Source organism: Corylus avellana, chromosome 6 (genome assembly GCF_965113065.1).
Source record: "Corylus avellana chromosome 6, dhCorAvel1.hap1.2, whole genome shotgun sequence".
Lineage (NCBI taxonomy): Eukaryota > Viridiplantae > Streptophyta > Magnoliopsida > Fagales > Betulaceae > Corylus > Corylus avellana.
In genome coordinates, this window is record NC_142495.1 from 23,030,829 (window position 1) to 23,048,476 (window position 17,648).

General features: G+C 35.3%; 2 protein-coding genes across 2 annotated transcripts; one reads left to right on the plus strand and one right to left on the minus strand.

Moving 5' to 3' along the window:
* The first annotated feature begins 996 nt into the window (after positions 1 to 996).
* On the plus strand, positions 997 to 8,502 carry LOC132188243 (stress response NST1-like protein). Its single transcript, XM_059602660.2, has 4 exons — positions 997 to 1,282; positions 2,562 to 2,611; positions 2,703 to 2,755; positions 7,841 to 8,502. The coding sequence occupies exons 1-4, from the start codon at positions 1,023 to 1,025 to the stop codon at positions 8,219 to 8,221; spliced, it is 744 nt and encodes a 247-aa protein (XP_059458643.2). The 5' UTR covers positions 997 to 1,022; the 3' UTR covers positions 8,222 to 8,502.
* A 7,811-nt stretch (positions 8,503 to 16,313) lies between these two features.
* On the minus strand, positions 16,314 to 17,387 carry ZFP1 (zinc-finger protein 1). The gene has a single exon (XM_059602749.2). The coding sequence runs from the start codon at positions 17,260 to 17,262 to the stop codon at positions 16,531 to 16,533; it is 732 nt and encodes a 243-aa protein (XP_059458732.2). The 5' UTR covers positions 17,263 to 17,387; the 3' UTR covers positions 16,314 to 16,530.
* Between the last annotated feature and the right edge of the window lie 261 nt (positions 17,388 to 17,648).

A 17,648-nucleotide genomic window follows, 5' to 3' on the forward strand; every position in this document is an offset into this window, starting at 1 on the left:
TTAATGACATTTTTGGCCCAAAAAAGTCATTATCAAGCTAGTGACGTTCAAATTGTGTCTTTTTCAAAATGACAAAATTGCATTGATTGGAATTTTGATTAAAGTCATTTAAATAGTGAAAATGTAGGGAAAACGGTACATTTTTTTCCACTAAAACAACACATTTTAGAAGGTGATGTGTTCACTATTCAAACGTCCCTACCCTTTAAATTTTTTTTAAAAAAAAAAAAGTTTTTGCCAAAAAAAATATATAAATAAAACAAAAAAAATCAAATTAATTTTCTTTTTAAAAATAAAAATAAAACAAATTCAAATTAATTTTCCTTTTTAAAATAAAAATAAAACAAATTCAAATAAAATTTAAATTAAAAATAAAATTAATGGGTTAGTTGCTCCTCGTTGGGGGTGGGGGGTGGCCCGAAGGGCACCCTAGCCTTGAGGGTGGCTGTGCCACCCGCAACCACCTTTGGGGTGGTTCGCGGGCCACCCCTGATTCGCAGGCCACCCCTTCCCCAAGTCAGCAAACCGGCAACTACATGTGTTTTTTTATTTTATTTTGTTTTATTTTATTTTTTAAAGTTTTTTGTGCGTGGATGGAACTGAATTTTTTTTTGAAGTTTTTGGGTGTGGGTGATTATTTTAAATGCATACTTTGGATACCAATATTTTCAAAATTTAAAACGTTTTAATGTTCACATGCGAATAATGACGTGTGAATAGTAAGTTTACTATTTACATGTCAGTATTCGCGTGTGAATAGTGTTACTATTCACATATCACTATTCGATGGTGAATAGCGACGCGAGAATAGTAACATTACTCAAACATTGTTATTTTATGAGTAATAATGTTTGAACGGTTAAAAAATTGCATTTTAGTAACATATTCTAAAAACGTCACTATTCAAACGTGGAAATTTTTGTAGTGTATTAAAATAAATAAATTTGAAGGGCCATTTACGTAAAACTTGAAATGATTTATATTTGCGCCTATGAAAGCTACACGCAAATCTTGAAAGAACCATGTTTCGCGCCAGAGCTGCCTGGGTCCGTTTCGCAAACCGATCGAAACACGTCCCAACCAGACCGAATTCCACCACCGCCAACAACAACAAGACGACCAAACCCACAAACAATAACAGCAGAAATGTCAGTGACAATAAGGACGTTGCTGAATCGAATTTAGGTAAGTACGACGAAGCGTATAAGCAGCTGGACAAGCTGGACTTCTCGACTGCCGCTAAGATCCTTTTCACCGAGCCTCCCAAGAAAAAGAAATTTGGGTATTGTTTGCTTGCAACTTTAGGCTGTTTCTGAATTGTTGATTATCCGTTTGGTACTAAAATGTCGCTTTTGCTTTGGTTGGTTTGAGGAGTTTAAGCTTCTTGTGGGTATTTCGTCAAATAGGTTGGGTTCATTGGTCTTTGGTATGTCTGAAGTGGGTCGTGGCTATTATCTGCATAAATTTAAGCATATCAGCAGTGTTTTGTAAAAAGCAAGAGAATGTAGGTAGCCTACGGCGGAGCAGGAATGTGGGGTTTTTTTTAAAAAAATTTTAAGTTTTATTCTTATTTGGAGCTGAGCAATTGTGTAGGAACGAGGATAATGAAGTGGAAAAATAGAAGAAAGGATACTGAAATTAGAGAAGTTAGAGTGGCTACCAATTGAATCTGAGGGTGGTGAAACTTGGAACGATTACATTTCTGAGAAGGAACTAGCTTCGAAGTGGTGTTCCTTACGAACACCCATCATGGTTGTTGTTTCTATGATTTCACTCTCATCTTGATGCATTCAGCGAAAAGCTCTCAGAAAGACAAGATTAACTATTATAATATATCTGGGAAACTTCTTATGACACAACTCGTTAGAGAGTGTTGTTAGCTCAATATAAATTATAATGGTTGTGGATTGTTGTTGAAATATTACCAATATCGTATTTTTATCCTTACTTTCATCTACTCTAGTTCTTAAACAGGGTTGGCTTCATTGGTCTTTGATATGTCTAATGAATGTAATGGTTCATAGCCCATTCATACAAGTTGCTTTCTGTCTGCTATCTTGCATGCCCTGGCGTGCATGTCAGGTGCACGTCTTGTGCTTAGGTATTGAGTACGTCACCTGAAAATCTTAGGATGCTGTAAGAAGAATGCCTTCTCTGGCACCTTGTTTTTCTTAGTCTACATCGTACACTAAAGTTAAATAAATGTAACAAAGTTATGATGGATAATCCACTCATTTTGAGGTATCAATGAAATTGAGAATGTTTAGTCGGGAAACTAAAGTGAATTGAGAATCTTCTCCTCTCTTTTTCTGTCAAACATTTCAATGTGTTCAACAAGAAGGTTTGGTGACATGTTGCATCCATGCTCATGTTTTTGAGTGGCCACTTTAAGTGTAACAGAAAATGTTGTGTGTATGCATGTGTGTGCATCCATGTGTATTTATTGTAAACCATTTTCCTAAGGAATTATGTACTTTTCACATTGTCTATATCTGGTTACCCTCTTTGCATCTCCATCTCTATTATCAGTACATATTCTAATGTCTCTCTTCCATGGTCAGGATTGATTTCCATCTGGTACAACTCTTCTTTGCCTTAATGCCTTCCTTGGGTATATCAATCTACACATCTTAGATGTACCTTATTTTGACGTCTCTAAGTTTGGTGCTACTTTCTAAAAAAACTTATTTCTCCCGTGACAGCTGTTTTTTTGGTGGCTCAATATGCTCGCTATGAAATTAGAAGAATGGAAGCGGTAAGTAATTTTTCTTTTCTTTATAACTCTGATATCATCTTTTGTCACATTGTTTTTGTGGTCAATTTGTCCCTCTTCATTTGAGGACTGTTGATTGATCTTTTTTTTGCTTTCTTTCTTCACTGCATCCCCAATACTTTTTTGAGCATGGAATTCACTATAAAAAAGTTAAGGATACTCAGTGGTGAGTATTGATTCATTTAGCAACTCTATTGTTAAAAATCTGCATATAATATATTTTCTGGTATGCTGCTAATGATTTATATTTATATGCTTTGAAGTTCTTATTTGTGTGTCCTATTAATCTTGCTTCTGCAAGTTTATGTCTCTAGACTAAACATTAGTATCACTTGGCAATTAGGAACTAGCATGTAAAACATTTTAAACAAAACGACTCTACCTTACAAGGAAATCATGCAAATTACTACTGTTCTTTCTGATCATGAGAACCATTTTTTTTAATTTCTGAATGAGATTTTTTATAAACGAACAAACTCAGTACAACACTCTCTAGTACTAACGCTGGACCAAACTACCAGAGTAGTTTAGAAGCATTCAAAAATCTTTAAAAAACAGAGTTGACCCAATTCATTTGCAGCGAACACCTAAAGAAGCAACAACTTTACAGCCAGAAACTAAACTTTCTATACAACAGAATCTGTAACTAAGCATTTACACTATCAGCTAAGTATATTAACTGGTAAACTCCAACTCAAACAGAGATTTAGGTTTTCTTGGGTCTTCTGAAATCGAACTTTAGCCAAAACTCTTGCTCTAATCTCCCATGAGATGTTCTACAGAAGCCTCTCCTCAGTCTTGGGTTGGTTGCTGTATTTCAAGTCTCTCCCATGTCTGCTCTAACACTGTTGGGAATTTTCCTGTTTAAAGTTGCTCGAGCCTCCCTGCTTTTTGCCCATCAAACTGATTAGCAGAGGATCCCAATAGCTTTCTGAAAAATTCCTCTGCAACGTTTTTAATCTGATCCCTCTCGTCTACTCTAACCCCATTCTCATCCCATAAGTGCTTTATCAAATTCTTTGAGTTTCGAACTTTCACAATCCTTTGAAAGAAGAAATTATTTTGGTCACCAAGATCTAACCATTGATTCCTCGAGTTTTGTTTCAAAAAAATTTCTTCCACTTTGCTAATAGATACATGAATCCTTTTCTCTTTTCACTCACCCTGCATTGCCATTGTAAAGGATCACATTCTTTTGAGCTGCTCTAGCCTAACCCGATCCTGAATGACCTTCGGTTGAAAGCTACCAAACTCCTCTTTATTAACTCCCTTAACTCCCTTCAAAACTTTCTTAACAGATTTGATCTTGGTATATAGCTGGAACATACAAGTCCCTCCCCCTGAAATTCTCCAACCCTTTTAAACCCAATCCATAAATCTCTCATGATCAGCCCAAAAATTGAAAAATTTGAAAGGCTTTGGACCTTTCCTACCATAATGATAGCAGGAGAGTGATCCGAAATACTACCTTCCAAAATCTCAACTGAAGTCTGTCCATAAGCATTGACCCAATCTACATTTTCCATCACCCGATCAAACTTACAAGCAACAAAGTCTACACCAGTCCACTTATTGTTCCACGTGAAATACCAGCCAGTAAAAGATAGATCAAGAGTCTCCAATCTTCTTAGACATTCCACAAACTTGTTCTCATAACCATGCAATCTACCCTTATCCCATTTTTCTTGTAAACTTTGCACCACATTGAAATTACCCGAAAGTAACCAAGGAACATCACCTACCTGCTTTTTTATTAACAGCAGATACTGCCAAAGAGATTTCCTTTCCAACCCCCTTGTTGCCTCATAAACAAACGTCTGCACCCACTTTAACTGCGCTTGATCCACTGTTAATTCTCAAGTAATGGGTTGCTCATGAATTAGAATAGTAGTTATATTCAAGTTCTCAGGATCCCAGCATATCCAGATTTTTCCAAGAATGTGACTACCGTTATTATGGATAAACTCCCAACCAGGTGGATTGTGTAAGAAGATTGGAGATTCTTGATCTATCTGATCATGAGAACTTGAAATGGAGGAGGCATCCCACATGTAACTCGTTTGTTGTTTACAAAGCATATGTGAAGAAAAAACTCATCTCTGCCCTTTTTATTCTTCATTGAGATCTTCTGAAGCTCTTTCCAAGTGGACACTTGAATGGTAGTGACAAACTCTCACAATTTTTAAAAATCTTACTGTGCATAACATGGATTTTTCTACCATGTTGTTCTTCAACCCTTGATTACAGGACTGTGTCTAAGTTACGCCTCCTAAGACACCACTTAGGTGGGACGTGCACTGGGTACTGACCCTTTTGGTCCTCATCCCTTAATTCATGAAACTATTACTCTACCGGCAATACAGATGGAACTTCCTCTAAGTTTCTAATATCAAAGCTGAAAGGGAAATTTCAATACATTGATAGTTTATGCATATAGTACGATAAAAATACACCTTACGCAACTCTTTTCTACAATCATAAATCATAGTTTAGCACAAACAATGGGGGCATTTACAAGAACATTTTTGGAAAATTTTAGAATAAGGAGGGATTTGCAAATCCTACCTATCTCACTTGTCACACCTATAGTTGTGCATACTTAAATCATTAATGATTATTGGAAACAGTTTCTAATTGTCGCCTTTAACAGCTTGCTTAGAAGTTCTGAATTTGTCAGAAGAATTCGTAAGTTCCTATACATTTTATTTTCTTATCTTATAAATTCAATGCTTTTAATTTTAATTTTCAAACAATTTCTGAATTTATGTTAGTCATGGATGAAAAGTATTTTCCAAATTTATATTTTATCAACAAATACTGTTTTTTATTCTAATGAAAAAAATTACCTAAAACTCTCACCCACATTGGCCTTTTAAATATACAGGCACTTTCATGATGCTCTTGATCTTAATACAATTTCAAAATTCGCTGCTCTCGCTTTGCAAAGTTTTCTCCTAGCCTATAACCCCCAATTCGGTCTCTGAACACCAAGAGACTTTACCAGCTAATCTAATTGACACCTTACACTATTAGAACCAGTATACGGGAATGGACTTGATTTGATCCCGTACGACTAGTATTGGATTAAACATTTGGAGACATTTTACTCATACAACTTTTAAATCCATGAGTTCATTTGATATGTTGGCCCTGTCCAAAAACACTGCATGTGCAGAATGCAGTAGTTTGTACTGTCAGCATTTGTGAAATTGCTGTGGTAACTAACACAGCCCATAATTAAACTGCTAATATAGCTGATCTGTGTGCTTTTTGTTTATAGACCTTCCACCATATTTAGTCAATCAAAAGTATCAATATGTGTTAATACGTGTTATATTTAAATCACCCACCCTTTTTCTTTCCTCAAACATGTGGGGAATAATAAAAAAATATGCATGTTAGGTTCTGTCAAGATTTTTGGCATTGTCATCACTTGTTTAAAAATGAGATCTCATGGATGTAAGCATGCCTGTTGTTTGGCAGAAAGGTTAAATTCACTGAAATGCCCCTTATTTTGTAAATAACGGGGAGACTAACATATTGTTGCTCCACTGGAATTGGTCGGAAGAAGGCAGTTGGAAAAATTGGGATGAATATATATGTTTTTTTGTTATGAAGTTACAGTTAATAATGTGTATAATTGTAAGGGTTAATTACATTTTTAGTACCTAGGTTTGCAGATTTTTATTTTTTCCCACCTAAGGTTCAAATCCTATCACAAATGGTACCTAACTTACGGGAAAAGATCAACTTAGTACCTCCGTTAGGTTTTGTTAGCCCAAACTAACGGAATGCCACGTGTCTTAAAAAAAATAAAACATAAAAAAATAATTCAAAAACTAAACCCTAAAAAAATATATATATTGAAAATTTATAAGGTGGCCTGGCCACCCCATTTTGCCCTTGGGGGTGGTTGGGGGTGGCCGAACCACCCCCAAGGCATTGGGGGTGGTTCGGCCACCCCAGGCCGGCCAAGCCACCCCCAAGGCCTTTGGAGGTGGTTTCGGCCACCCCTTTTTTGGCCATTGAGGGTGGCCTTGGGAGTGATTCGGCCACCCCATCTACGAGAATTTTTATGAAAGCCTTTCATTTGCTTCTCTTCGATGGAAGTTTTATTTTCCCAGAATGTATCCTAATTTTTGGCCTAATTCTTCTTTTGATGATCGATTCAACTTCTGATCAAAAAGATATACCTTGATTATATTTCATATCTTCAACAAGTTTAGTAATGAGCATAGTGGCCCTATTGTTCCGATGAAGAGAAGAACCCATGATTAGCTTTTCGGGAAATTTCCAAAGGAACAATTTCAATGAAATCTTTCAATTTCTTATTTTACTATATTCAACTTTATGTATTCCTCTATCCATAGAGTACATTGAATGTACAGAAATAGTTATAACAGAGTTTCTGTTATTCGTATTAACAACTACTCTAGGAGGAATGTTTTTATGTTTGGGAGTGATTCAGCCACCCCTAGACCAGCCCTGAGGGTGTTTGAGCCACCCCCAATGGCCAAAATGGGGTGGCTGGGCAACCTCATAAATTTTCAATATATATATATATATATATATATATATATATATATATATATATATATATATTTTTAATCATTTATAATTATTTAATTATTATTTTTTTAATTTTTAATTTTTTAGAACACATGGCATTTTTATGTGATAACACCTGTGACGGAACCTAACGGATGTACTAAGTTGATTATTTCCCATAAGTCAGATACTATTTATGATAGGATTTAAACCTAAGGTGAGAAAAAATAAAAATTTGCAAATCTATGTACTAAAGAGGTATTTAACCCTAATTGTAATGATGAGAACTGTTTTTAAGATTTCTTTCTTTGTTTTTATTCCTCTGCATTTCATAAAGGTACCATTATAAGGGATCAATTGGTACAGTAAAATGCTATGTGAAGCAAGATTAAGTAGTTTCATTCTAATGGGATTGGGGCTGTATGTTTGACAGTAGTCTGTAGAATTTTTTACCTTCCTGTTTTGCTTGGCTTTTAGTTGGTTCCCCTTGTATGATTAGTTTTTCCACCAAAATATTAGGAACTGGAGCAGAAAAAGAAACAAGAAGAAGAAGAGAAAGCAGCAAAAGAATTGGAATCAAATGCTACAGAAGAAAAAGAAGCAGGATCTGATCCAGAGCTTTTAGAGGTGAAAGTGAGACTGGATAAACTTGAGGAGGCTTTAAAAGGAATTGTGGTTGAAACAAAACAAACTGTCAGCAGTCTGGCCAAAAGTCTAGAAGATGGTAGTGAGAAAAAGGATATTGTGACAACTGAGCCAATCAAAACCAAAAGTAGCTCAGAACCCAGTAATATGGCAGATAGAGATCATCCTAATAAACCAAAAGTTCCAGATGCTTCCCTGCAGGATCAGAAGGGCAAGACCCAAAATGGAGGGGCATCTCAAGATGGTAGGACATGAATATAAAAAGCTTCTTCAGTTTATGTAGATATAAAAGCAGAGAGGCTTTGTTTTAGACAAAAGAATGCACCGGATCTTCAAGGCATATATTCTTGAAAATCCAGCAATTGATTGGCATGGTTTTGGGATCAGCCCTGGTGACAAGGATCTTCACCTTTTTGTTGAGCATTGTTTCAGCTTGCAATATGTAAGAAATATTTATTTGTAGTTGTTAACATGGGAGAGTAAAATTCAGATCCATGACACTGCCTAAGAGTGTGACTTGTCCACACAAAGTTAAATTTGGGTTTCAGATCTGATCCGTTTGTTAAAATCATCTGATTTTCTGTCTTTTGTTTTCTCTTCTCAACAAAAAAGTTAGCAAACAACCAAAATACAAAACATTCTTAAAAACACAAAAACAATTTTCACATTTATATCATATCATAATACTTTTTTAAACTAAAAACAAAATGTTCCTCAAAACACATTAACAAACAGGACTATTAACTATTATATGATTCATATCTCAAGAACTAACCAACTTTTATTTAGGATCATTGGTAAGAGTCTTTATGCGAAACCAAATACAACCATTAGCTATCATATGATTCATATCTCAAGAACTGATCAACTTTTATTTAGGATCATTGGTAAGAGTCTTTATGCGAAACCAAATGTAAGGCCACAAGGAGTAAATTAGTTTCTTGGAGGCCCCATTTCATTTCAATTCAATCCATCTATTATATTCAATTCATTCTATCTTTAACATTACAAAACGAATCCCATTACAAAGATAAACCCAAAAATATACAAGTTTGTTAACATGTGCCACATGAATAGTTAAGTTTGTGGTGGACTTCAAGTCCTCAACTACCACAAATTTCACCTGGCAATGTCATGGAAATCTCCCAAATCCATTGGGTAGACATAGCACGTGTTTCTCCATTTCCTTTTGGAAGAATTAGTGACGTGAGGTTCTCCTACCATCATTGCCTTGTGCTGTGCAGGTGCTGTTTAGTCTTAACACCTTTCGTTGTCTAATCAAATGATTCTGACAACTTAGTCCACAGAATTAGTGATGTTTCAGATACAACAAAATATGTTTTCCCATAATCCTTTCCAAAGGTGGCCCATGTTTTGAAAGTGAAAAATATGCTCTATATAAAAACCTATGAATTTCAGACAAATCTCCACCATATGTTATACCATCATTGATGTTGTCCGTCCAAGTTAATGGTGTAAATTAGTCAATCCCCTGGATAAGATTTGAGGATTATGAGCAAAGTGGTAGCTGCTGGTCAAACCTTGGGTCCTTTTTTATTCCAAGCACGATGTCTGGTCTACATCAGGTTCTGCCACCTCTGCTACTTTGATTTGCAAAGGCTACATTCTCAGTTGATCAGGAGGGGCCCCTTTTATTTCAAACACCCCTGACGACAACAAACAACCCACCCCCCTTCTAGGGTGGTGGGCGCACCACTTTCGATGGGCCAGATGTGGTGGTCGGCTTGAGTTTCTTTTGTTTTGGCCCGCGTCAGTGCATGGCTTTTGTTTTGGCGGGGTCGGTGTGGCACGAGGACACGTCAACGCATACAACCCCAATTTGGTGCTTGTTTGTGGGACTTGAGATTTCTCTGAAGAGATAAATCTAGGACTTACTTATAGTTTTACAAATTTAATGGTAAATTATTTGATCTCTTATATGAAGATGGATAAGAGATATATGAAATATGGAATTAGGAGCGGAACCACCATTGGGCTGGGGCCAGCTCTCCCAAGCAATAGGATGGTCCCCAAATATATATATATATATATATATATATATATATATATATATATATATTAAAAAAAAAATAGGCCTTTAAAAATTAACTTTTGAACCCCCAAAATTTTTTTTTAAAAAAAATTTGTCCCCCCAAACTAAAATTTCTAGTTCCACAACTGGATGGAAACTAAACATTTCTAAAAAATAAGGTGGCTTTTATTTTGTATCATTCATTTTATTTTACTATCATACGACCTATATATAAATGAGTAATGCTAGAAATTTCTCTTGTGTTCGTTTTGTATCACTCCAAAAATGATGTAACTTTTAAAATCATCATCGATGCTCTGTTTGTTTCGCCGTAAAATGATTTTCAGCAAATGTTTTCCGTATTTTCGGATATTTGATGCGACGTAAAATAATAGTGAACGGAAAATATTTTTCCTTTCACCGAAAATTCTTCTTTAATTTTCGAAAAATAGTTTCTATTTTTGAAAATCGTAAATCATTTTTCGAGTTCGAGGATCTCATTCTCAAATCAACGGACCTTGACCCGCCCAAGACCCCACTGGGACTTGACCGGGACCCGCTTGAGTCCATAACGGACCAGCCCGAGACCTCGTCGGAACCCACCCGGGACTTGACCAGGACTCCGCTGGGACTTGGCCAGGACCCGCCCGGACCTGCCTTGGACCCCACCAGGACTTGCCCATGACCTGTCCAAGAACCTATTGGGACCCACTCGGGACATCGCCGAGACCGACATCAAAAAATATTTTTGGCGGAAAACATTTTCTTGGAAAATGATTTCTTAGAAAACATTTTTCAGTATCTGGTATGTATGAAAAATCAGGCGGGGTCCCGGTCGGGTCCCTAACTCCAAAAAATGTTTTTAGCGAAAAACTTTTTCCTGGAAAATATTTTTTTGGTATTTGTTGTGTATGAAAAATCATATTAAACTCTAAATTATGAAAATGTCCATGTTGGGTCCCGGGCTGATCCCGATGGGGTCTTGATAGGGTCTAGGCGGGGTTTGGGCGGGTCCTAGGTGAGTCGTAGTGGGGTCCCTGTGGGACTCGGTTAGGATACTTCTAAGACTTGGTTGGGACATTTTTGTAATTTAGAGTTTAATATGATTTAATAAAAAATATATATAAAAAAAATTGTGATTTTCCATAGGCGCCAAACACTGTAAAATGGTTTCCAGAAAAGAAATTTTCAAGAAATATTTTCTATTGAAAATATTTTCCAATGAAAAGCATTTTACGGAGCCTAAGTTTGTGATTGATTTCTTTTGAATTTTGATCAAATGATGATTTTAAAAACCATCTCGTTTTTGGAGTGACACGAGAGACAAAAGATAGACTTTTAGCATTATTTCTATATAAATAGACATTGTAACTGTACAATGAAATAAATTAAATGGAAAAATATAAAAAAACTTCCCAAATTACCAGCCGTTTGCAATATAGTCACCTAATGTTCAAAATGTACTAAAGTAGCCCCCCAAACTACCAAAATGTATCTAAAATGCCACTTATTTTTTATATTCCTATAATACCCCTATTCTTTTAACAAATAAAATAATAAAATAATTTTTTTAAAAAAAACCAAACAATTTTTTAAAAATACAAAAAAACCAATGGGTGAATAAATACAATATATATATTGGAATAAATAAATAATTTAGGCCAACTACTATGACTAATTTAGGCTAACTATAGTGACTATTCATGTCGTATTAAAGTAAAATCAAAGGTACAGGTCTTGAGATATTCGAAAAAAAAAAAAAAAAAAAAAAAAAAACAATTTAGTCCATGGAATCAAATTCTGCTAAAAATTTATTTTTATTCGCTCATTGATTTTACTTTAATGCGACATGAAACAATTTATAATTTAGGCCAATTACAATGACTAATTATTTATTTATTCAAAAAAATTGTATTTATTTGCCCATTGTTTTTTTTTTTTTTTTTTGTATTTTTCACTAATGTTTTTTTACAATTATTTTATTATTTTATTTGTTAAAAGAATAGGGATATTATAGGAATATAAAAAAAATAAGTGGCATTTTTGATACATTTTAGTAATTTGGGGCTACTTTAGTACCTTTTGAACATTAAGGGACTATATTTCAAATAATTTGGGGGGCTCTTTTATATTTTTTCCTAAATTAAATAAAAATTATATATATATATATATATATATATATATATTGACATTATATTAAATTTACTTTCTTGCGGTTTTTATTTTTTTAACCAGCTACACTACTCTTAACATGCCACCTTTGTTGTGCCATAACTCACGCACCACAAACATCATGTGTAACACCCACATAAATAAAATGCTACAAATAATAATAATAATGATAATAATAATAATAAAAAGATATGTCCCAATATAAAATGCCTTGTGTTACTTCTAAAATGACAGTGTTAACAAGTGAAAGTGCCGGAAAATGAGTGGCTAAAATCAAATCTAAGTTGATCACGTTTGAACAAAGAAGCGTCTCCACGTGTCAGCATGCGATCAAGTGGTAGGTAAAGATTAACGACCACAATTTTGTCACATATAAAAACGACTGATGGGATACGCATTTTAATGCCGAGTGTCAGATAACGTGCGTTCGAACAAAAAAAAAAAATTGCACGTGTCAAAATTTGTACCGTGAAACCTTTCATTGACCATATCCCATTCGAATGCCAGTGGACAGTGTAAAAAATGTTGCCTATTTAAAGAGAGGGTAGCTAAAGGTAGAATTATGTTTCTCTGCCTTCTTCATCCAACTATTCAAGTAGGAAAGTTCTTAAAGGTTTGTGAGTGATTTTTAGTGTAGAGAAAAAGAGAGACAGTAAGGTAATAATGAGAGAAGAAAAGAGGAGTTTGAAGGAAAGAGGAGCTTGAAGAAAAGCCCGAAGCTATAGTTTTCTTACACCCTCGTGCTCTCATTATTATTTCTTTGCGTTTATAAAGAGGTTTCTGTCAACTTTTCCAATGAGGGAACTAATTTTTTTTTTTTTTTTTTGGCTTACCGGAAGAAGTGATTAATCACTTTATAAAAGTCATAGAATTATTTGTCAAGTCCCAAATTATAAGGACAAAAATGCATTTATCCCTTTATTTTTAAAATTTGCTTTGTATCATTCATATTGTAGACTCACATGGTCTACAAGAAGATATTATCACTATAGAAATAAAGCCAATACATTAAAAACGTAGTCCTATTAGACTTTTAAACTTAGGGCTTTAAAGTCGAAATTCAAGAGGTTAATATTGTTTTTATGAATAATGTTAGGGACTATCTTTTTATTCTCTCAAATATATATATAAATATATTTTTCGAAATGATACCTCGTTCGCTCATTCATTCAAAAGCATAAGAGATTACAACTTTTAGCATGTATAACATTATGAATAAAATCAAGATATTCTTCCATCCAAATTTCCTCCGTTGATGATTGGAGTGCCCCCTTTACTAACTGGTGTGCCACCATATTTGCTTCCATTGTTGTGTGCATCACAAGCCAAAATTGAAAGTTGTGCAAAACAATATTCACATCCTCAATCAACGTATCGTATCTTTATCACAGTTGGTCTTCTTACCTCCTTTCATAGGCCTAGATCTTTGCCAAAAAATACTGCCTTCCAGGCCACATAAGTCTCCACCATTGTTGGGTCGGTGATATACGAAAAAGAGAGAAATGCTTCTCTTCATTCCTAAGACCATCTATCCACCATCTCATGTGAGTGCGTCTTATTTTTTTATTTTTGAGTAGATGGTACAAAGAATGCAAATGAACATATCTTTGAAAAAAAAAATATACACATAGGTGCCAAGACCTTACCCATATCATTCCTTACAATAACCCCCACACCCATAAGTTTCCTAGTCTTATTTATTTTACATACACCGTCTAGAGGCGCTTTCCACCGTGGGAGAACATTCATTTGTCTTCTTACCTCTTTAACCTCTCAAACTTTATGTGACTTTTAAAATCACTATTATTACCATGCACAATACTAATGGACAATATAGAATTGAAAAGAGAAAGAGATTAAGAAAGAGAGAGTTGAGACACAGATTTAACGTGGTTCGGCAATGTGCTTACGTCCACAGAGAGGCGGCTGTATTTTACTCTTTTTGATTCAGAATTACATCATAACATATATATAGAAAAACCATAAACCATAAATCGTAATTGTACAAACGTATTTTGAAAATTCCCAAAATACCCCGTATCGTACTGCGGGGGCCCCGCAAACTTAATTACACCCATGGGCCAATAGTCTTGCTCCGTGAATGTTGCTATCGCGACGTTTACTCCGCCCCTGTCTACTTGGCTTTTCACTGGTGTTAATATGAACCACTAGTTCCAACAATCACAATTAGATCAAAATTCAATAGTAATTCATTTCAAATTAATGCAAATTTTTAAAAGTTACATCAACTTTATGACGATAAAAAAGATGGTCCCAAACATTACTATATCTAAAATGTGGTAGAAAAAAGTTAATTAATTGTGAATTTAATTAGTCCCTCCAAAATTCAAAAGGTGTATTTAAAAAGAGGTTGAGGACAAAAAAGATGTATTTTCTTGATCTTTATTGATCATATCATCGTAACTAAGAAGACCACAAAATAATATATTCCACACCTAATCTCAGCAAATGATAGCTCCACATTTTTGAAGTCTCTTTCCGTCTGGTAATTTGAAGGTGTTCCTTAATTCAAAGGCAAAATGGAAGGCTCCAAAATATTTTAATGGGAATATGGTAAGGACTAAGGCAGTCCAACACAAACAAAATAGACACCCCATCTGATTCAAAGTTTAAGTGGCAAAGCCCCAGGAGCTTAATTTGTTTCATTGACAAGACTTGTCTCACACTCTTGTCATCTTAGTGTGAGATTACTATGATAATTAACTGTCATTATAACAAGATTTCAGTTACTTTACATCTTAATTCTATGAGATTTTTTGTTGCATTATGATTAGCATCATATTACTTTGTACACATCAAAGTGGATCTGGACCCACCAATCAGTGGGCTCCATCTGTAGATCTTCTAGCTAAGAAACTAAAGACAATGAAGATTTACCCATAATATATATATATATATATATATGAAAAAGGAGAAAAGATGTGATAACCATTATGATTTATGTGCCTCTCAAAGCTCTCACATGGCTTCTTCCTACACTACACCTACCTCCTTAATTCTAGCTAATAGAGATGGTCTATTAATTCAACTGCAAGTGGATCAAAGATGTTGTCATTCGGGCGAATCACAACCGTTCAAATAGTATAAATTGGGTAGCCCATGTTAAAATAACAATTATAAACATTTGAATATGTGCCACGTCGATCTATTGGAACATGTCTCCCTTTGTTATAAAGATGGATTAACCTTCGATCAAACAGACCCACAACAGGACAACATATCTGGTTGCGCCCTCACATATCTATCCATTAATTAGACCCTTCCCTTCAAACCCAAATTTAAATTTTAATTCCATGGGATTATTTGAGTTATAATAATTTTATGGAAAATGCATTTAGCCCCGATGCACAAATTTAACAGTGAATTCATCTATTCACTATATAGAGATGAGTGAAATATGAAATATGAATCACTCAAATTGTCTATAAAAAATTATTAAATAAAAAAAATTGTTTAAAAAAATAAAAAACTGAAGGGGAATGTTCGGGTACCCTTGAACAATTTTCGAGAGTGACAGACCATTTTCAAGGATGGTGTGGCCGCTCCCTATTCCATTTTTGAAGGTAGTCGAATCTCTCTTCCTTCATGATTGAGAGATGATTCGGCCACCTCTTTAGTTTTTTTTCGTGGCAATTTCAATAGTTCAAATAGAAAAACTTCATGTGCGTGTTACATGTGGCATTTTTCCGTTCACTTTAATACTAGATGCTGATGAAGGGTGTAACTTATCAGTCTATGTTTCAGAGATATTTTTTGTTTAAAAAAGTGTTATGATGTTACGTAAAGGTAAAAAATTAATTTGTATATTTTTTCAGTGTTCCCTATTTGTGTTGTTTATTAATATTTTTATTTTAAGAAGAAAACACAAAAGAACGAAGAAAAAAAAAAAAAAAAAACCATAAAAGAAAAGTTCTAACAAATATACTCACCAGGACCAAGAGTATTGTAGCCTTCTAGGTTAGAATTAAGACCTTTCATTGAATCGTTGTGAAATCAAATTTTTAACGGCTAAAAGAGCTAGCATTCAGAATTTGTGCTGCTTTCGATTACCCAGCTAAGCACAACGAAATTTACGGAAAGAGAAATTATTAGAGTTCAAAGTTCAAAGTTGAAGATCCCAACCAAACCCATAGACTTGTTTTAGCAAGTAAAGTTCCACAAAACCAAATCTACCAAATAGCATTTACAAAAGTTCCAACCAGAAACATCAAATGAAAAATCACTTCTAAATCAATTGGAAATAAAAAAAGAAAAGAAAAAAAAGACAGAATTAAATTGGAGAAAAAAAAAAAAAAAAAAACAGAAGAAAGAAAGAGAGATGGGGAAAAAAGAAAACTACTTAGAGCTTAAGGGACAAGTCAAGCTGCTGCAACTCGTCTTGCTTAGTCTTCAAACGCCCAACGGTATCCCACCAGAACCCTCCGATTCCCTCAGTCGTCGCCGGAGAAAAATTACGAACGCTATCGAATCTTGCGGCTCCGCCACTCGCGGGCGACGATATTGGCACTCCGGCGTAAGTATCCGGTGCAAGCCGTCCGACAGCTGGCTGCTGATCCAACGGCTGTCTCGACCACCCATTTTGGCAGTAGAGATAAGAGGAGCCAACGGTTGATGATTGGTGAGCCGGCTTCTGAATCATGGAGTGCACCTGAATTCCAAGAGACCTGTTGCAAGAGCCATGCAGAGGCAGAGAAGCCATGATGGGGTATCGGTTTCCGAAACCGGCGCTGATTTTCTGGCCTCTTTTTGCAAGCGTCCGCTCCCGCTTGTGCGCATTTTGGTGCCCTCCAAGTGCTTGTGAGCTGTAAAATTTCCTCTGGCAATAGTTGCACGAGAAAACCCGCGGCTCTGTTTCATTCCCTTGAGGTGAGTTTACAACGAAAGAGTCGATGAGATTGAGTTCTGGCATCGACCCACCATTGGAATCCTTGCTAGAGAGGCTTAGATCCAATAAAAGATCTTCCTTTTCCTGCTTTTTTCCCTCTTTTGGTTTTGGGCATGGTTGAGGCTCTGAAACTGAGATGAGGGATGAAGTTTCAGAGGGAGTTGGTTCTGATCTTGGAAGGCCCATGTGGAGAAAATGTTGTGGGAATTTCCTCCTAGTGGGTGTGGTGAAATTTGGGTTGGGTTCACTAGGAAGGAAGCAAGAAAGATGAAATATTTATCGATGGAGTAATAAATGTGTTATGTACTATGTATATATGGAAGGATGCATCACTTTTTTGCAGTTACAAGGTCTTAATATAGGAAACACTTGGAAGTCTTGGATCATAAGACTTCCTCTATTTGAGTCAGTGTGTGTGGGCTTGTGTATGCGTGTGAGAAAGACAGCTTTTTGGCTGACACTCATCAGGAACACCAAATGTACCTCTTTTCCTTGCATATACCCCCCCCCCCCCCCCCCCATTCAATGTTTTTTTTTTTTTTTTTTAATTTTTAATTTTTTTTTTTTTTTTT